The sequence below is a fragment of the Myotis yumanensis genome, unplaced genomic scaffold (assembly GCF_028538775.1).
Source record: "Myotis yumanensis isolate MYYU_CA2020_CCGP unplaced genomic scaffold, mMyoYum1.0.hap1 SCAF_14, whole genome shotgun sequence".
NCBI classification, from domain to species: Eukaryota; Metazoa; Chordata; class Mammalia; order Chiroptera; family Vespertilionidae; genus Myotis; species Myotis yumanensis.
Window position 1 is genome coordinate 29935700 of NW_027223765.1, and position 22522 is coordinate 29958221.

At 36.3% G+C, this 22522-nt stretch overlaps 1 protein-coding gene across 4 annotated transcripts in view; it reads right to left on the reverse strand.

Annotated features, from left to right (window-relative positions):
* The window catches only part of PIK3CB (phosphatidylinositol-4,5-bisphosphate 3-kinase catalytic subunit beta), a 133302-nt gene that overhangs the window by 52242 nt on the left and 58538 nt on the right, over positions 1-22522 (reverse strand). For all 4 annotated transcript variants that reach the window (XM_070433498.1, XM_070433500.1, XM_070433501.1 and 1 more), the window contains 6 exons: positions 17404-17590; positions 13254-13479; positions 10518-10741; positions 9156-9335; positions 5446-5613; positions 4247-4324 (listed from right to left, as the gene is read on the reverse strand). In XM_070433498.1, coding sequence (XP_070289599.1) covers positions 4247-4324; positions 5446-5613; positions 9156-9335; positions 10518-10741; positions 13254-13479; positions 17404-17574 — 1047 coding nt within the window. In that variant the 5' untranslated portion in view covers positions 17575-17590. The remainder of the gene's footprint in view (positions 1-4246; positions 4325-5445; positions 5614-9155; positions 9336-10517; positions 10742-13253; positions 13480-17403; positions 17591-22522) is intronic.

The window sequence follows — 22522 nt, forward strand, 5'->3', positions numbered from 1 at the left end:
TTAACACCATATTCTAGATTTAGGCAGTACTGAGTTTAGGCTTCTGGTACATATTAAGATGCGCACCAGAAAAACGAAATGTCAGAAGGTTGAAAGAGACTGACCAGCAAAGAAGCTGAATGCTACAGAACTCGAAGCACTCTCACAGGGTTGAAAGACATTCAAGTACCAGCCAGGCAGAGTAGTGAATCCTCATTAAACAGCTAGTATTTTCATTACAGACTACAGAGAATCACCTGGAACTGTGAATATACTGTATCTCACTCCCATGATTAGGTTATACTTTATGATATAGCTGGCTTTAAGGAAGGAAGATTATCTGTTAGGAGCCTGGTTCATGAGCCCTTAAATCCTTGCAATAGATTCAAACAGTGAGAAGGATTTGAGGCTTGAGAAATTCTCCATTTCTAGATTTTAGAATGGAGAGAGCCATATGGCCGGGACCTCAAAGAGGCCTCTGTTAACTGAGAGTAATCCCCAGCCAACAGCCAGCAAGAAAGCCAAAACCTCAGTCCTACAACTGCAAGGAACTGAATTTGGCCAGTAACTTGAATCATCTTGGAAGCAGATTCTTCCCCAGAGCCTTCCGGAAGGAATGCAGCCCACCAACGACCTGGATTTCCACCTTGTAAAGAGAACAAGCAGAAAACCCAGCCACACCATTCCCAGACTACTGACCAATAGAAATGTGAGCTAATAAACAGATATTGCTTTAAGCTGCTAAATCTGTTACCCAGCAACAGAAAACCAATTTAAGGGGCTACTATAAACTTAATGCTAATACATTTTATATATATATATATATATATATATATATATATATATATATATATTTTAGTGAGGGCAGGGAGGGGAGAGGCGAGGGGATCGGGGAAGAAGCCGAGAAGGGGGGAGGTGGAGAGGGAAGAGGTGAGGGGAGGAGAGGGGACGGGAAGGAGGGAAGGGGGGAGAAGCCTTAATGCTAATAAATTTAACAACTTAAAATAAATTATTCAAAAGACAATTATTACCAAACTTGACACACACAGAAAAGAAAATCTACATATCTGTTTAAAGAAGTTAAATTTCTGATTAAAAACCTTCCTACAATGAAAACTCTAGGCTCAGATGGCTTGGAGTAAATCCTATCGAATATTTAAAGAAGAAATAATACCAATCCTACATAATCTTGTTCAGAAAACTGAGGTGGGGAAGGCTTTGCAACTCAATTCATGCTAACATTATCGTGATACCAAAATCAGAGAAAGACATTACATGTGAAGAAAAGTGCAGACCAATATTTTCCCTGAGTATAGACATAAAAACCTATAACAAAATATTAATAAAACAAATCAAAAAATGTATAAGCTACATCTTCACCAAGTGGAGAATGTTTCAGAAATGCAAAGTTGGTTTCAACCTTTTAAGATCAATCAAATTACCAGACTGAAATGTAAAAAACATACAATCATCTCAATATATAGAAAAAGCATTTGACAAAGTACAACCCCTTTTCATCTCTTTCAGGATAAAAACTCTCAGCAGAGTAGGAGAAAAGGGAATTTCTTGAATAAAGGGCATCTTGAAAAATGTACAGCTAACATTATACTTAAAGTTGTAAGACTGAATGCCTTCCTTTAAGATTAAGCCGTGGGGTGTCCAAATGTTCTGGGTGTTCCTGTGGGGATTTTAGATGAGATAAACATTCAAATGGTAGGCTGAGTAAAGTGATTGCCCTTCCTAAAGTGGGTGGCCCTAATCCAATTTGTTAAAGAATAAAATAGAAAAAAATAAATAAATAAAAAGCTGACCCTCCCCAGAGTAAGAAAGAATTCTTCCTGCCTGATGATTTATCAGCTTTTCTCCTATCAGAACTGAAACAGCAGCTCTTCCTGGGTCTTGAGCCTGCCAGCCTTCAACAGGAACTACTCAAAACCATCACCTGCCTCTCAAGCCTTCAGACTCACACTAGAATTAAACTCTCAGCTGAGTCTCCAATTTGCCTCTAACCCTACAGATCATAGGACTTAACCAACTTCACAATCATGTGAGCTAATTCCTTAAATAAATGTGTGTCTGCATGTGCATGTCTGCATGCCCTTCCCCTAGCCCAGGTGTGGGCAAACTTTTTGACTCGAGGGCCACAATGGGTTCTTAAACTGGACCGGAGGGCCGGAACAAAAGCATGGATGGAGTGTTTGTGTGAACTAATATAAATTCAAAGTAAACATCATTACTTAAAAGGGTACGGTCTTTTTTTTTTTTTTAGCTTTATTCATTTCAAACGGGCCGGATCCGGCCCAGGCCGTAGTTTGCCCACGGCTGCCCTAGCCCCTCCTCCGACCCAACCACATACACTACGGGTTCTGTTTCTCTGAAGAATCCTGACAGATACATCTATTCTCATCATTTCTATTTAAAATCATAAATTTAAGGTTCTAGCCAGAAAAAGTTTGAAAAAAACTAAAGCAGTAGACCCCCTTCTTTTTTTTCTTCAGATTCCTTTTCAACATTACTGGAGCTCCTAACTTGTGTAGCAATTAAACAGAATGCTGTGTATCTACAAAAATAAATCATGCCATAATTGCCTTAACTTACTTACATTCAACAATATAACCCCAGTGGGAAAAAAAAGGGGGGGGGGGGCGCTGGTGAGAGGAGATTAGCAAACTACAGTGGCCTGGGAGGCATTTTACATGTCATTAACACCATTACTCCTCAGAGCATGACCACAAACAACAGAATCAACTCAGCTTGAAATATCTGTTGGAAGTTGGCAAAAACCTATGGAAATAAAATGTCACTGACAAAGACATATAAAATGTTATACTCAAAAAAATAAAGCAGGCAGTGAAGGCTTCTTTGGTCTTCTTCAGAAGAAATCAAATAGAAGACCGTAGAAAATTTAATAACGTCACAAGAATTAAATAACATAAATTACCTACAGAAGACAAATACAATAAACTACAAACAGGAAGAACAAGCAAGAATTCCCATTTTTACAATTACACATCCATACATACAAATCAAGGAAAAAACTATACAAACATATATAATACTCCATATGACGTGAGGATAGATTTGCCTATATATGATTTCTGCCATTAGAAATATAATACCCAAGGAACTTTAGTGACTATTTATGACAGTCCAAGATGTATTATAAAATAAATAAAACTGCAGAATAATACATACAATATCATCCCTTTTTAACAAACCAACCAATCAACAAATAAACACAATAAAAAACTATTCAATCCCCGAACTATATGTATATATATTTATATAAATATGGAAGTCACTCACAACACTGGTTATATATGATGATAAAGAGATCAGTAACTTTTTTCTCTAATCATGTTTGTATTTTTTTACCCGTTACAATAATGTTAAACTTTTGCAATAGGAAAATAATTAATAAGAAAATTTTAAATTAAAGGAAAAAATAAAATTACCACTAAAATAAAAACAAAAGCTAATTGGCATACACACACTCATTAAAAATTCAAATCTAGCTAAGAATATAAGAGAAAAGAAACACCCTTATTTTCATGACAGCTACCCAAAGAATCGTTAATGTCCATTTACAAAAGCAAGCTATTGGTAATCTTTGGCAAGGTGCTTCCTGAATACACTGTCATGCCAGCAAACATCTCAAACTAACTGAACCTCTTTCTTGGATCACAAAACTATTCACTTAATTTCCTGTCAAACAAAATAGGGGAAAATGCATGCTTTATACTTTGAGACGAAATGCCTTGTTAAGAATTGTATGGGGCTGTGCAATAAATCTCCATGTGCTAACAACTTGTGGTCTATAATGTAGTCATCTGTTTTCTTCCAGGAAATGGTATTACATTTTTTGTGCTCAGCAAGTTTAAAAGAAAAAAAAAAAGGGCTGGGTGCAGCTCTAAGCAAAGCTGAGAAAGAAGAGTAAACTTGCATACAAACATGTAACCTATAGTTTCAACTTAAATTTCATTTGCTATATCCCTGATCTAAAGCAATTTTTTTTATATAATATACTGTCAAATGTCAATCTATCCATTATATCTCCAAGTATTTAAAGAATAGTTTAAAACAAAAAAACACAACATTTTTAATTAAAAACAAAAATTCTTGTCTTATAATAAACTGCCATATTCTACCTCGTATAACTGACCAATGTTAGTAAAATTTAATTTCCAACGTGACATTCATTGAGCATATCAGTGACTTATTTAAATAATGGAGCAGATGACAAATTCAAATCTTAGCAAGTACTCACTTTTACAGTTTCTTCTGTGTTAAGTTTATTTCCCTTAACCAAGACAATTTGGAAAGGGTTGTTATTTTCCCAAACATGCTGTAAAAGAATGAAATAAGTACAAGGTATTTTAATTAAAGATATGAATATTTTATGCCAACAATGAAATCATCTCATCAGTTCTCATGTCCACTGGCAAAATAATGAAAATAGACCTCTAAACTAACAACTGAAATCACATGTTAAATTAAGCATCATAACCAGTAGCACTTAACTCTCATGGTAAAACACAAGCAGCATTCCAATATTGCTAAGAGATTCACTAAGCTAAATATCTAAACAAATAGTTTTAAAAGCTTTGAATAAAATTAAGAATTTACCATTCAAATTAATATATAGATAATATCTTACTCATACAATGTGTTAAGACTGAATAACTATTTAAAAAGTGTTAACTGTTCCCATGAACACAAACATTTGTTCTTTTGATACAATAAAAGTCTAAAAGCATTCAATTAAGACAGGCAAATTAGCCGAAACCGGTTTGGCTCAGTGGATGGAGCGTCAGCCTGCGGACTGAAAGGTCCCAGGTTCGATTCCGGTCAAGGGCATGTACCTGGGTTGCGGGCACATCTCCAGTGGGAGATGTGCAGGAGGCAGCTGGTCGATGTTTCTCTCTCATCGATGTTTCTAACTCTCTATCTCTCTCCCTTCCTCTCTGTAAAAAATCAATAAAATATATTAAAAAAAAAAAAAAAGACAGGCAAATTATACCACAACACTATCATAGCTAAGCTGATAGAAATGAAATATAATAGTAAATCAACTATTTCTGCACATCTAACTTTTTTACCATAATGTCTCTAATTACTCAAGTCCTATGTTCAGCTCTAATCTTAAAAATATCTCTAATTTAATGGCATTTTTCTTTGGCACCAAAAGAACAACAGAAATAGAAATGTCATATTTACATTTATATGTAGCTTGAGTAAAGAAAAATAACAGTAACTAAACAGATAATTATTATAAATGGAAAGGGATTTGTATATATTGGTTTTCACAGAAGGAGAAGTGGAAAAAAGTGTGTGTGTGTGTGTGTGTGAGAGAGAGAGAGAGTGAGAGAGAGAGAGAGAGAGAGAGAGAGAGAAGAGACTTACATATACAACTTAACAAAATCACATGCCTTTTGGAGTTGGCAAAAGTTCACACATGAAACTTACAGAAATAATTCGTTTCTTTGGTGGTAAAGGAAGGGGAAGGTTAGATGAATTTCGATTTATGGCAGCCTCTATGGCAATCATTTCCTGTTCATACATCTTTTTGATCTTGCAACATTCCACAAGTATAAAATGGGGCAAGGTCCTGTTCATTACACAGTTCCGGATATACTAACAGTGGCAAGAAATAATAGGTAAGAATATTCAAGCAAATACTTAAACCTATAGAAGAATAAAATTAAGCTGAACAACACTATATTAAAATGACTATGAAAGTATATCTTAACCAATTTGATGTCAAGAATATGAGAAATAAAGACACACCATAAAAATACTACCATTAACTTAATATCTAAGTACATAAGAACTGAGCTAGACACTTCTTATACATTACTAGAGGCCCGGTGCATGAAATTTGTGCATGGGGGTGGGGGGAGGGTGGGGTCCCCTCAGCCCAGCTTGCATCCTCTCCATTCCGGGACATTCCTCTCACAATCCTGGACCGCTGGCTCCTAATTGCTCACCTATCAGCCCTAACTGCCCACCCCCTGCCAGCCTGGTCGCCCTGTACTGCCTTTGTGTGCCGGCCTGGTTGCCCCTAACTGCCCCCTGCTGCCGGCCAGGTCGCCCCCAACTGCCCCCCTCCTTGCTGGCCTAATGGCCCCCAACTGCCCCCCCCCCCGCCAGCCTGGTCACCCCCAAATGCACCCTCCCCACAGGCCTGGTCACCCCCAAATGCACCCTCCCCACAGACCTGGTCACCCCCCCTCCCCCCGCCGGCCTGGTTGCCTCTTACTGGCTCCCCCCTGCCGGCCTAGTCTCCCCCAATTGCCCCCCTGCCGGCCTGGTCACCCACTGCCCTCCCTGCTGGCCTGGTCACCACCAACTGCCCCCCCTGCCAGCCTGGTCACCCCTTACGGCTCCCGCACCGGCCTGGTCGCCCCACGCAGCCTGCTGTTCAGTCATTTGGTCGTCCCTCACTAACTCCCCTGCCAGCCTGGTTGTAGGCAGCCATCTTGTGAGGGCATGAGGGTTAATTTGCATACTACCTCTTTATTATATAGGATAGGTAATCTTCATAAAAACTCACTAAGAGCAATTATCCCCCACTTAATATATTAAAGAACAAAAATTGGAAGAGTTAAGTTATACATCTAGTATCTTTAAGACCTGAATTTAAATCCACCTGACTTTTTTTTGTTTATTGGCTAAACCTTGAAATACATGCTTCAGTCTAGATGTTTTATCTTCTCTTTTCTGCACTTAATACCTGACAGTTTGACAATAGGCATATCTTTCTAGGGTAGGACACCATAGACTAATGTCACAGTGCAAGCTTTCACCAATCAGTCAAGAAAGGTTAGCATGTAGGACCCATGTGGCCATTTCTTAAGTCATCTCACACTTTCCTATGGATCCCTGAGGTAGACCTGGTACCTTTTTAGCACAGGGCTCTAGGCAACCATTACTGTTTCCCAGAAAAAAAATTATTGGCCTCCCAGCTTGAGGCTCTTGTTTTATTTCCATGAAACCAGGATGACTCTCCAGAAGCATGTAAAAAAGGGGGTGATTATTCACATTACCAAAAATTCCTAACAAACTGAATAGAAATCCAATGTATTATTCAAAAGAAAAACTTTATCTATAATAATAAAAGCATAATATGCTAATAGACTGGACAGCCAAATGACCTTCTGTACGTCATTCTGAACATCCTTCCTGACGAAGCTGCGGGTGCCAAGGCAGAGGCGGTTAGGAGTGATGAGGCAGGCGAGCAGCTAGGGGCAATTAGGTAGGTAGGCAGGCAAGTGGTTAGGGGCAATCAGGCAGGCAGGCAGAGGGGTTAGGGGTGATGAGGCAGGCAGGTGAGTGGTTAGGGGCAATCAGACAGGCAGGCAGGAGAGCAGTTAGGAGCCAGAGGTCCTAGTTTGCGAAAGGGATGTCCGACTGCCAGTTTAGGCCTTATCCCTAAACTGACAGTCGGACATCCCCCGAGGGGTCCTGGATTGTGAAAGGGTGCAGGCCAGGCTGAGGAACTGCCCTCCCCCCGCCCCCCAAGCCCCACGTTCTGGGCCTCTAGTACAAATATAAAGTGTGATTCCGTGTATTGTATTAAATGTAGAACCACTAAAAATATATTTCTTGAAATAAATAAAAAACATTTCCAGGATGGCCTATAAGTGGAATTACATGATATTATGACAAATGTATTCATTCAAAACTTTTCACTATGAAAGATGGATCATTCCATTTCCTTCATATTCCTTTGCCGACATTGTATATTTTCTTTCCAATATGACCTTGTACAAAAACGTATGCATGGCTTTATTTTTCTTTATAATAACAAATTTTAGTTTTTTGGCAAAACAGTATACCTTCCTCTTAAGAAAAAGGTGTTAAGTTAAAGAAGCAGGAGGCTCCTTAAAATATGGCAAAAGATGAAGGGAAGAAGGCAGTACTTCTATGCTCCCACCAAGCACTTTACATCTATCTTCCTTCTTCCTCTTATGAGCTAGAGTTCAAGCACTTACTATCAGAATGCCACAGCTCTCAAAGCTGTGCATAGAAGTTATAATCACTGTTAGACTTACTACCTACTAAAGCACAAGAATTGAAGGTCACACCAAAAACCTGAAAACAAAGGTGTAAAATTCCCTATTTCCTTCTAATAAATCACAGGTCCTTATTCTCCAACAAACATCACTTAATATTTGGCATGCCTGTATTCCTCTTTCTTAATACAAAACAAAAATAAAAGTGATCACATATTACTCTAAGATCTTGTTAGTTATTTATCTAACTTGGCACTCAGCTTATTGTTCTTAATAATAATGATCATTTTTTGTCTCCAAATGTAATTTCAAAAAATAATCCTCAAATTCCTTGAAGGCAAAGCTAGGATCCTATCCTTTAAATAGCACACCGTATGGTGGGGGGAGGGGTAGTGCACCACACATATCTTATTTAAACTCCACTTTACTTCAAAAATAATCTGAGGCACTTCAGTGCCTTCCATAACACATATAAGCAGAGAATTCATGACTAAATGGTAATAAGTAACTGAAAGGTAAGGAAAGACGTTGGAGGATGGTGAAATTTAATTCTTACAAAATTTCTACCACATACATATGGAAGTAACAAAAAAGTGGGGGAGGGGTGGAGGAAAGGGGAAATTACACATATAAATATTAGGCTTAAACTGAAAAGTTTTATAATACATAATGGAAATTTTTAATATTACTTTACCTAGTTAACAGATAATTGCAAATAAGTTTTATACAATTCAATTAGTGGCCATTTAATGAAAATATTTTGTTTTACTTCCCCCAGAATATTTCATATCTAAATCATTGTTTATATGATGAAATAGTGGGCAGCTATAACAAATTATATAAAAATTCATAGTACTGTATGAAATTACGACACTGAAATAATTTAAAAAGCAGAATGAAAACATTATAGATACACACATAATGCCAAAAATACATGTAACTTTGATTAAAATGACAAAAACATGCCAAAATGTTAACAATGGTTAACTTGGAGGTAGGTAGGATTGTGGTTATTATTTGAGTATAATTTTCTGTAGGTTCCAAATGCTGACTATAGTTAACACACTTTTATATCAGAAATTTAAATTGTTAAATACACACACACACACACACACACACACACACACACTTCTCTGGTAAATTGAGAGTTAATATTCATACCTGGAACTGGATTAGTGGGTGATCACCAAACACGTATTCTACTCTCCCACTGATTTGCAGCACATAGTCATAGGGGCTAACTTCATCCTCTTTCCAATGAATAGTCAAACGTTTTTGGATTGCTAGTTCATTTATTTTTATAGGATTCATATTAGGAGATACTTGAAAGCTAAACACATCCTAAAGAGAGGGGTAGGAAAAAAAACACCACAATTAAACATGTGTGCTAAAAACAAAACACTCTTTACATTTGTACTTATTACTAAATTATAAATAGCCATACATAATATTCACATATGTACATCCTTTATTTACATCTAATATTTCAGTAAATCTTCCTGTTTTCTAAATATAATGTATCCATGCCAAATACGCTAAGATTTTTGATAACTTGCAATTCATCTTACTCTTTAGAGTGTGCCACAGTTTCCACAGGTCAGATAAATATTTAACTAAAGTTTAATAATATTTAACAAAAATTTATCTTCAGGTAGCTTATCACATGCATTTTCCAGTAAATATCCTTCTTTTAAAAAGTAACCCAAAACCCCTGTGTTTTTAGTCTGTATTAGTAAAAGAGTTATATGTAGTCACTAGTAAGAGATTTTTACTTTATACTAATTGAACCATAATTTAAAATTTTTGTCTGATTTTATAAACATATAAAAAGAAACAAAGAAATTTTAACTAGTGAAAAATGAGATACAGTTGTGATGGAATATTATTATACCTATGCATAAATCCCAAAGGTAGAGATATTAAAGATTATTTAATAATACCTGAATCCTTCTATAGTTTCATACCAAATGATCATATATCAAAGATATAAGAAAGCTCACTCTCTCTCATGGCAGCCAACTGCTACCCTGGAAAACTATGATTATTAGATCATTAGTGGCCCGGTACACAGATTCGTGTACATTGAAAGGAAATTAATTAGAAGAAATATTTTTAATATCGCTATTCACCCTTTCTCTATAATAGAAGTGTCAACAAAATTCACGATCGACAATGACAGATTGAAACACGTGCGTGCAATTGGCGCCAGCACAAGCTTTATTATGTATTGCGCATGTGCGAGTTAACTTAGCCTTCCGGTCAGGGCACATGCCCAGGTTGCAGGCTGGATCCTCAGAGTGGGGCGTGCAGGAGGCAACCGATCAATGATTCTCTCTTATCATTGATGTTTCTCTCTCACTCTCCCTTCCTATCTGAAACCTATAAAAATATATAAAAATAAAATAAAAATGCTCTTTATAAAAGTTTCCTAGGCAAGCAAAAGCCTCCTCTGAGGGTAGAGCTGTATTCAGGTAAAAGTCAAAGATTTATTACAAAATATGTATTAAAATAATATTATATTACCTGACAATTTTCAAAATGCACAGCCACAATGAGCTTTCCTCCATAAAGTTTATCTTCTAAGTTTTCAAGGATGGATGATTCATGCTCTGGTGGATATGTTTGCTTTAGCCAGTCCATCCAAGACAATCCCACAAGCGACTGAATCTTTTCCTCACTGAATTTACGCATTTTTATTCGGAATTCATTCACTTCAGGGTCCTTCAAGGCATCAAATTCATGCAAACCTAAACACATTTTTTAAAGTAGTCATTTTGAGTAGCTAATAATAATTAAAGAGAATATAAAAAATGTAAGAGAATATACAAGATAATTGGTTTTTATCTAGCAAACAAAACTGGGCAGGAAAATATTATACAAAATCAATTAATAGCCAGATAAAATACCAAAAGTAGCCCAGCTGGTGTGGCTCACTGGTTGAACTGCTCTATAAATGATCATTAAGAATTAAACAGAAAATAAAATAATCAGGCCCATCATATTTAAAAGAAGGTATTTTTAGACCCATTAGGCAGTTATATCTGTAAAGGTTCTATTGTTTTCTTTGAGGAGGAGGCGGCCGCAAACTTGTTCCTGAAGTTAAATTGAAATAATTGTTTATTGTTTTGCCAGGAGGCATGACCTCACCAAGCCCAGTTGTCGTCATGAAATACAGAACAATAATTGCAAAAATTTACTTGTTAGGTATTTAAAGTGAAAATTGGCTCTAAAACATTAAAACAGACTTATTTAACTTCCTAAATGAAAGTTAACATTTAAATTTGTGTATATGATCAAAACACCAGTTTTTCTAGAGATGCTGAAGATCTAAAGTACAATTTATAAAGAGTTAAGAGTTTATAAACTGTTTAACACAGTAAAACATTTCTTACATGCTGATCTTTTAAATTGTAAGGAACTCTGCAAAATAAAATAATACAATAAGCTTTATGATTCTGAGTAAAATATAATACTTTGCTTATAGAAAGAGAAAGTCAATTCTAATATACATATATTCCCTGTGCTGTAGTAAGGTAAAGTTAGATTGCCAAATAAAAATAAATAAAAATAGCATGCCCAATTCTATTTCAATTTTAGGTAAACAATGAATAGTTTTTTTTAGCATAAGTATATCCTATATAATATTTGGATCGCCTATATTTTTATTTACTAAATTTGGCAAGCTTGGGTAGAGGTTATGGTAGCTAATGAATCCTATGTTTTATAAAGCAAGACCAGAAGGGAATACAGTGATCTAAAGGGTTGAAAAGATGGTAAAATTTTAAAAGATACCTATATTCTGAAGAAAGTTAGCTATCTCTGTGGTGCTACCCTTTTGGATTACCAAATGTTTTAGATACATCACAATATTATCAAGTGGATAGATAGTCTTATCCTAGAGGATAAAAGATTATAAGAGATTTTTAATTCTTTCTACTTTTCCATATATTCTTCAATTCAAGTGAAGGAAAAACTTTTTCTAATTGGGAAAATTAATAACCTATAAAAATCTTTGGATCATTTAGAGAAAATGGAAAAGAATGCTTTCTACAAAGTCTATTAATATACAAGAAAAAATCTGTATGGTATGTAATTATACATCTATTTAATGGAGGGGAAATTATTGCCAGAAGCTAACCAGCTATCCTCTGAAGTAATCAAACATTTTAAAGAACAGGGTGCCATTAGCAAATCCACAGGGTTCTGTTCTAAGTACTCAAAGGGATGAGTTCAGCCTCACAGTATAATTACTGGCTACCCTGAATTACCTTAGGTCAAGATCAAAGAATACTATTGTAAATGGGATGGTTCTTGGGATGGTACTATATTAAAGATACTATCATAAAGGGGATGGTACTATACTATACTCTAATAGTAAATTTGATTAATATAAGTAGCCAATTCAGATCCAATAATCTCCAGTGGATTTTTTGGTTTTGTATTTAAACTTCTAAGTCTCTTCTTCAATAACCCCTTATAGTACTCACTTCACGTCAGTATCTTGTCTAAGGCAGGAAGATATTGATAGTAAACACTGGTCTCTGAGATTACTACAGAAGAGAGACTCCTGCTTGTTTTTTACTTTGTTACTAACAATTCTCCCTGAAATTAATTTGCAAAGAATACTATAGACATGCTGTATCTTGACTCACTACAAAATTAACTTCTTAAAAATAATTTTAGTTATGGAGTAAACTTTGTCAATAATGTGGGTTACTTATGGAAACTTATCAGCTTAAAGTCTTGGTTGGCATAGAGAATTGTATATAAATTATATTCATGGGGGAGTAGGGGCAGGATGGGGGGGTCAATGGGGAAAAAAGGGGGACATCTATAATACTTTCAACAATAAAGATAATTTTTTTAAAAAGAACCAATAAAAATATATTTTAAAAATTATGTTCATACTGTAGGGGCAGTTCAATCTCTCTTAGAAAAGGGCTTCTCAAACTATCTGAGGCAAAAGAACATATTTTTTTACAACCTGTCAAAAAAACAGTATTTTTGTAAAATAAAAATAAGTCTCTCAAAAAAGAAACACAAAACTTAAGCCCTTGGATATTGTGGCACTATCACATTGCTAGAGGAGTTTTTACTCATGATTTCTGTACTTGACTCAGTAACTGGGAACAATTTACAGACCATCATTGGTCTGTGGACCACACTTTGCAAAGCAATGTCTTAGATCATACTTACTACATGTTTGTATATATCGCAAAAAACATGTTAAGAATTCATATTAGAAAAATTTTTAATTACCTTTTCCTATAAGGACTCCAATTTTTGAGTCTAATTTTTCCCCTGGGTCACAACTTCTAGTCACTAATTTGAGAACTGGAAGAAAAGGTCTGACATCACAGAGTCTTCTTGTTTCATCTTCGAGCTCCTCATATACAGCAGTTTGATTCACACATGCAAACATATAGGAGTCAATTTCCATAAGGAGGTTAAACATTGGGTAATTATGAATCTGTGTCCACAACATCTGCAGGAAAAAAATAAGACATTTTCTGAAATGGCACTTGCTTACGTGCACAAAGACACATCTACAAGGATACTCACTGTAGCACTGTTTCTAAAACTCAAAAACTGAAGACAAGACAAACGTTTAGCAGTAAGAGATTGGTTAAATAAATTGTAGAACATTAAAGAACTATGAATATAAAATAGAAATAAACTAAATATGGAAAGCTATCAAAGACATATTAAGGTGTGTTACTTTAAAATAAAAAATTGCAAGAGAGCCCTAGCCGTTGTTACTCAGTGGTTAGAGCATTGATTGGCCTGTTCACAGAAGGGTCTTGGGTTCAATTCCTAGGTTGCAGGCTCGATCTCCAGCCCTAGGGCACATGCAGGAGGCAACCAATCACTGTGTCTCTCTCACATTCATCTCTTTCTCTCTTCTTCTCCCTCTCTTCCACTCTCTCTAAAAAAATTCAATGGAAAAAATATCTTCAGATGAGGATTAACACACCCACAAAAATATTTGCAGGGGAATATTAAGCCATTTTTGTAAAGTAATATAATGGCATAATACACAAAAAGTACACTCATATATACAAAATTATTAAAAGTGAATATCTATGGCCCGGCCAGTGTGGCTCAGTGGTTGAGGGTCCACCCATGATTCAGGAGGTCAGGATTGGATTCTCAGTCAGGGCACATGCCTGGGTTGCAAGCCCGATCCCCAATAAGGGGCATGTAGGAGGCAGGTGATTGATGATTCTCTCTCATCATTGATGTTTCTATCTCTTTCCCCCACTCCCTTCCTCTGTAAAATCAATAAAAATATATATTAAAATTTTTTCTTTAATTAAAAAAGTGACTATCTATGAAGAATGAGAATCAGTGTAGACTTACATAGTTAACATTCCTGTGAACAAAAATAACTTCTAATTTGAAAAAAAAATAAGAGAAATTTTAAAGTATGTATCATCACCCCTATACAAAATATGTTTTATTTTTGTTCTGCATTCTTTTCTATTTACGAGGGGTCACTTCATTAATATTGCCTTGTCAGAATGAACACAGTTAATCTCTCTTCATCTCTCCCCAGGTCTCCTGGATGAGATCATATAAAATAGTCACCCTACAAATGCAAGATCGGATTGCATATTTTAACTACAGCTAGTACTAAAACCAGAAGCTGAAGATAAGAGACCTAGGTTAAAACCATGGCCAAGTCTCATAGCTATATAAAAAAGAGAAGCAATGTTAGGCAATAAAAGAAAAAATAGGCAAATGAACTTTGTTGAAATTAAGATCTTCTGTGCATCTGACACTATCTAGAGAGTGCAAAGGCAACCCACAGACTATGTGTAAATTATATATTTGATAAGAGATTAATAGAGAATATATAATAAATTCCTATGACTCAACAATAAAAACAACTGAATTTTAAAACAGGCAATGGTCTTAGACAATTCTAAAAATGTGCATAAGAACATGAAAAGATGCTCAACACCCTGAGTCACTAAGGAAGTACACATAAAAACTACAATAAGATACCACTTCACAGCCATGAAAATGTTATTAAAAAGAGAGAGAGAGGGGGAGAGAGAGAGGGGGAGAGAGAGAGCGCGCGCACAAGCGCCCTAGCTGGTTTGGTTCAGTGGATAGAGCACCAAATATGTACCTTGGTTGAGGCTCGATGATGGCCCTGCCCTGGTCAGGGCCATGTGGGAGGCAACCCATCGGTGTGTCTCTCTTACATCAATGTTTTTCTCTATCTGTCTCTCCTCCCTCCCTTCCACTCTCTCTCTAAAAATCAATGGAAAAAAATATCCTCAGGGGAAGATTAACAACAACAACAAAAAAGATGAATGGATAAACAAAAATGTGGTAGGATCCATACAGTGGAAATTATTCAGCCTTAAAAGGGAATAAAAGCCTTAGCCGGTTTGGCTCAATGGATAGAGCATCAGCCTGTGGAATGAAGGGTCCCAGGTTCTATTCTGGCCAAAGGCACATGCCTGGGTTGCGGGCTTGATCCCCAGTAGGGGGCATGCAGGAAGCAGCCAATCAATGATTCTCTCATATCATTGATGTTTCTATCTCTCTCTCCCTCTTCCTTCCTCTCTGAAATCAATAAAGAAATATATTTTTTTTTAAAAAGGGAATAAAATTTGGATACACTTTACAACATGGATGAACTTTAAAACTATTATGCTAAGTGAACGAAACAAAACACAAAAGGACAACTACTGTATGATTCCACTTACATGAAGGAGCAAGAATATACAAATTCATAGGAGACAGAAACTAAAATACAGATTACCCAGATTGGGAGAAAGGGTAGTTTGTCATTTAATGAGTACAGAGTTAGTGTTTGGGATGATAAAAAGTGTCGGATATGGGTGGTAATGACAGTCGGACAACATTGTGAATGTACTTAATGCCACAAATTGTGCATGGAAAAATGACTCCGATGGTAAATTTCTTTAAATATATTTTACTGATTTTTTACAGAGAGGAAGGGAGAGGGATAGAAAGTTAGAAACATCGATGAGAAAGAAACATCAATCAGCTGCCTCCTGCACACTCCCTACTACTGGGGATGTGCCCGCAGCCAAGGTACATGCCCTTGACCAGAATCGAACCTGGGACCCTTTCAGTCCGCAGGCCGATGCTCTATCCACTGAGCCAAACGGGTTAGGGCGGTAAATTTTATGTTATGCATATTTTATAATATGCATACAATTTATAACAAAAAAGGAGAAGGGTATCAATGGTTAATTCAGGTTCAAGTAAAGCCATAGGCATCCTGGTCAAAATAAATATAAGTACTCTCTGCATCTGCAGGGTACCTAAAAAGTGTCTTTTTTTCCTTTTTCTTTTAACTTCATGGATCAGGCAGTTTTAGAATTCTCATGTCTCCCTGATGAAGAAACATGGGTTAAAAGTAAAAAAAAAACACAAAAAAACTGTCCAAAGTCATGAGCTTTAAAAAGGTTTGTCGCCTGGCCGGTGTGGCTCAATGGTTGAGCACTGATCCAGGAACCAAGAGATCTCAGTTTAATTTCCAGTCAGGGCACATGACCGAGTCGCAGGCTCAATCCCCTGAAGGGGGTGTGCAGGAGGCAGCTGATCAATGATGTTTCTCTGTCATTAATGTTTCTACCTGTCGCTCTTCCTTCCTCTCTCTCTAAAAATCAATAAACATATTTTTTTAAAAGCTTGTCATAAACACTTTTTCTTTAAATATCATAACCCTTGCTTTCCAGATTGGATTCAGCTACTTGAAAAACATTAAAGAGAAAGTTTAGAAAAACAATTTCATTTATGTTTCTAAGTCTTTACAAATCAATGGCGCTCATCAATTCACTTGAAAAAATAATCCAACAAAACAGGCAAGCCTTGCTATGTAAAAGAAATAGCTTCCAAATGAGGACATGCCATTCATATCTGAGGGGGGAAATAAATCTAGTGAATAGCAGAAAACTTTTTCTTCCCCAAGAGTCACCTTGAAAAGTAGTGGGTTAAGGATGGAAAAGAGGAAGAGAAGGAGAAGGAAAAGGAGAGAAGAGACAACCAACCAAAAATCACATAGAAAAAGAAGAAAAAAAGCATAATACTGTAAGCTCTAAGATTTTAACTCAAAATAAAACTTTCTTTGACAATGTCAAATTCCTTTTAATAAACTGAACAAACATTTCAAACTAGCTAACATAAGCTTATTTTTCTTAATTCAGGTATCACATATGGATTTTTTAAAATTAAAAGTGAGAGTAAGAATGAGGATGAGATAAAGCATGAATCAAAATTTTTCAATGTCAGGAACTAAAGATTAAAAGTCCCTCAAATGTATTCTTTGATTTATATTATAAATACTTTCCATAATAGAAGAACATGTTCCCTTAAGTGTTATAGTAATAAGCTACATTTATAGAAATTCTAACTATTATCATACCTGTTTAATATTAGAAATGGTAGCTTCCCGAGGTACCTCCAACTGGATATAAATCCCAGTGGGCAGAAGGAAATCCACAGGTATGGAGCCATCAGATGCTATCTGTGAATCCACTGCCCAGATGTCAAGGATGTCTGCCATAGCAGGAGGCATTATGAAATTGAAGCACATTCATAACCATGGGGCCCTAGGAATCAGTAAATAAAATTTAGTGACTATTTAGCCAGTTATTACACTAAAATATAATAAAGCCCACCAATCCATAATTAGTCCTTGGTATGTCAACATAGTCAGTAATGTAACAGGAGGCCAAGCAACAGTAAGCCAACAGAAATAAATTACTTAAATATACTTTGGTTATCACTACATAAATACTACACACAATCACACACACACTCCACTGACTCAAATTCAACATAAGTATATCACATGTGAAACATGAACAGTTAAGGATTACAGGGTCCTGAGAAAGTTAACAATCACTCAATAACTGATTATTTCCAGACTTTACTTAGATGATATTGGCTTCTTTGGCTGAGTTTTTCTTTGCAAACTCCAATGAAAACAGCAATCAATAGGGCCTTCTTTCGAAAATAATTTTCTTCCAATCTCATGTGAGAAACAAAATATCATCAACTTAATCCCATGACCCGCCACCTAAGTATTAAAAAGATCAAATCCCTCCACCCAGCTAGCAAAGTCCTTGGTGCTAAGTTTCTGGCCTATGTTCCTTTCCTCTCAGCACTTCATAGCCCAAACCCTGTGCCACAAGTGCCTTTAACCTTCCTACTGTTAGACCTATGTTCATTGAGGCTGACACTCCTGCATCAAAACCCTCTCCTAACAAATGCCCCCCTCAACTGTGCCATTTCAGTCTCATCTATTCTTTAAGAGCTTCCTTCAAGAGGTACAGTGGGAAGGACACTGGCTTTGAAGTTAAATGAACCTAGGTTCAAATCACTTTATTCAAAGTATGAATGTGTCACAAGAAAAGACACAGGAGCCAACTTAAAGCATCTTGAGCATCAGAAATAATGATGACACCCATGGGTTGAAACACATGAATCTATACAATGTGTGACTTAATAATGATATAAAAAAATAAATAAGCCCGTTATTGGTCACCACTGAAGGCTGCTTGGACCAACTTATTATTTTGAAAACTGATAAAGAATGAGGAAGTAAATCACACATTTAACCTGCATGTTTATACTAATTCATAATTGATGAAATTAAGGTGTGTGTTTTTTATGAACAATTTTAGCTAATAAGTGCAAAAAGAATAATAGAATTAGAAAAATCACCATTTTGCAACCTCTAATGAAATAATGGATCTAGGCAAGGATCATTAATGGATGCTAAAAAGAAATTTACAATATAAGGTGAAAAGATAATAGGGAACTTTACAATTCAGGTTGACACTATCTAAAATCTCTGAATAATCCAGGTGGAACTTTACAATTCAGGTTGACACCACCTAAACTCTCTGAATAATCCAGACATGTAGGCTCTTGTACTACAGCAGTAAGTACTACACAGTTACTACCTATATGGTATACTTAAGACTTTTTAAAAAATGTACTTGAATCTAATGAAGTCTCAGATTTGATATATCTACCAGTTTACAGAAACTAGGGAAAATAGAGGAGAAAGTTAAACAATCAAGGAAGCAATCAGAAAGTAGTGTCCAAAATGTTGGATCATCAATAAAACAATCAATAACAAGAAAGCAAACTAATAACAGGAAGGAAAAGGCTGGTGGGAGGACTGTTAAAATAATAAAAGAATACTTAGGAGACATAACCAAATTCAATGTTGATGTGAACAAATCCTCTATAAAAAACTATCTTTCAAACAACCTAGAAAATTTGAATATGAATTGAATATTAGATGATACTGAGAAAATACTGTTAAGTTTGTGACATGTAATATTGGAATATTTATTTCTAAAAATCAGTCCTTATCCACTAAGCGATTCATAATGGCAATACATGTAGGTGTAAATAGCATTATATTGGCATTTGCTTTAAATTATTCCAATTTTTTCAAAAGCAATGGACAGCTGGTTTCAAAAAAGTTTGTTATAAAGATAAGCTGATGAAAAAAAATCTTTTCAACAAATGGTGCAGGAATAACTGAACATCCATATACTAAGAAAATGAACCTCAATTCATATCTTAAGCCAAAAATAAAAATGAACTCAAAAGGGGCCACAGGCCCAAATGTAAACTCCAAAACCAAAAACCTCAAGAAGAAAACAAGAGAAAATCTTGTGATCTTGGTTAAGCAAAGATTTCTTAGATATGACACCAAAAGAATTTATAAATTTGAAAAATTGATAAACATCATCAAAATTGAAAACTTCTGACCTTATTAGATACAATCATAATATCAAAAGACTGCCTGGCCAGTGTGGCTCAGTGCGTTGACCTATGAACCAGGAGGTCACAGTTCAATTCCCTGTCAGGGCACATGCCTGGGTTGTGGGCTTGACCCCCAGTGTGGGGCGTGCAGGAGGCAGCAGATCAATAATTCTCTCTCATCATGGATGTTTCTATCTCTCTCCCTCTCACTTCTTCTCTGAAATCAATAAAAATATATTTTTTAAAAAAAACAAACAACAAAAAAAGCCACAGGCTGGGAGAAAATGCTTACAAATCATACTAAGGGCTTATATACAGAATACATAAAGAACTCTTAACATACAATAATAAGAAATCAAACACCTCAGTTTTTAAACTTTGGCAAAATATTTGAACAGACACTTCATCAAAGCAGATATGTAGATGGCAAAAGAGCTCAATATCATTAGTCAATCCAAAGTAAAAAACAAGATACTAATACACACTTATTCCAAAAACTAAAATTAAAAAAGACCAATCATACCAAGTGTTGGAAAAGAGTCAGAGGGAACTAGAATTCTCGTACACTGTTGGCAGTTTCTGAACATATATCTACTATATAATCTATTATCCCATTACTAAATATATATAAAAAATAAAAATAGAAATAATGAAGACACATATTCAAAAACTGTACACAATTGTTCACAGAAGCCTTACCTGTACTATCCAAAAATTGGAAATAACTCAAATGTCCATCAACAGATAAATGAATAAAAAAATTGTGACTTATTCACAAATGGAATACTACACAGCAAAAAAAAAGCACTACTAATATATTCAGCATTATGGATGAATCTCAAAAGAATTATGCTGACTGAAAGGAGCCCGACAAAAAGAGTACATACTCAATGATCCCATTTACATCAAATTCCAGAAAAAGTACACTGAACTATAGTGACCGATTAGTGGTTAACTTGTGTGGGGAAGTGGGTGGAAGAAGCAGGGAGAGGGAGAATACAAAGGAACACAAGGAAACTCTTGGGAGTGATGGATATGTTGTGTTCATTGTCTTGATTATGTTGTGCTTGCAAGTTCTATACATGTATCAAAATATATAAAGTTAGCCCTAGCTGGTTTGGCTCGGTGGGTAGAGCATCGGCCTGTGGACTGAAGGGTCCCGGGTTCAATTCCAGTTAAGGGCTCATGCCAGGGGTTGCGGGCTCGATCCCTAGTAGGGGGTGTGCAGGAGGCAGCTGATTGATGATTCTCTCTCATCATTGATGTTTCTATTTCTCTGTCCCTCTCCCTTCCTCTCTGAAATCAATAAAAATATATTTAAAAAATATATATCAAGTTATGTACTTTAAATATGTGTACTTCATTATATATTAACTAGAGGCCCGGTGCATGAAATTCATGCACTCGGTGGGGGAGGGGGGTCCCCTCAGCTCGGCCTTCCCCCTCTCCCAGTCCAGAAGTCTTCAAGGGATGTCCGACTGATGGCTTAGCGCTGCCAGGGAGGCAGAAGAGGCTCCTACCACCACTACTGCACGCTCCAGCCATGAGCCCGGCTTCTGGCTGAGTGGTGCTCCCCCTGTGGGAGTGCACTAACCACCAGGGGGCAGCTCCTACACTGAGCATCTGCCCTCTGGTGGTCAGTGTGCATCATAGCGACCAGTCATTCTGCTGTTCAGTCAATTTGCATATTAGCCTTTTATTATATAGGATTATACCTCAATAAAGCTGTTTTTTAAAAAGTGAGAGGGATAGATGAAACAAGAAAAGCAAAATGTTGATACTTGCTGAAGCTGGGTGATAAGAAGTACATTCTATTACTCCTCTGCTTTTGTGTACGCTTATAATTTTTCATAATAAAACATTTTTATTACATCTTATCTATACCCACCTACCTTCTATGTGAATTTTGGTAAGTCACTGAACCTTTCTGAACTTCCATTAATTAAAAAAAATAAATACTATGAGGTCAAGATGGCCACAGCATAGGAGTACATTAATCTCACTCTTTAATGAACAAATTCAAATATACATGTATATGGAGAGCAAGTACTCCTACGAGACAACTAAGAGCTGAATGAACAGCTTCTGAACAATAAACGAAAGAGACAGAATACAGAAGGAACTCTCTAGGGTGGAGGAGCAAGCAAGTGCCACTGTTTAGTTCTCCTCCATTTAGATATGGTGGGCTGAGTTCTCTTCTGGTACTTTGGCCTACCTGCAAGATGATTACAGCACATTCCCAGCTACACTGCCTAAAGCCTTTTGCTTCTAAACAGAGAACAAGCATGAACAAAATGCTGTCACAACACACATTTGGCCTCCCTGCCTGGAGCTACTCCAGGCAAGCAAACTAGTGCCCAAGGCTCCAGAAACTTCTGCATGGCTCCACCTACCTTCGCCAAACTACCAGGCAAATAAAGACTAGAGGTCATGCCCTGACCAGGTGGCTCAGTTGGTTGGAGCATCATTATGTACATCGTGTATTAATAACAAAATATTGTTCAGAAATAAGAAAAGCTTGCCATTGCGACAACATAGGTGGACCTGAAGGGTATTAAGCTAAATGAAGTAAGTCTGAAGAGAAAGACAAACACCATATTATCTCACTTACATGTGGAATCTTTTTTAAAAAATGAAAAAAAACAGCCCTAGCTGGTTTGGCTCAGTGGATAGAGCATAGGTCCGAGGACTGAAGGGTCCCAGGTTCAATGCCAGTCTAGGGCAAGTACCTTGGTTGCAGCTCAATCCCAGTCCTG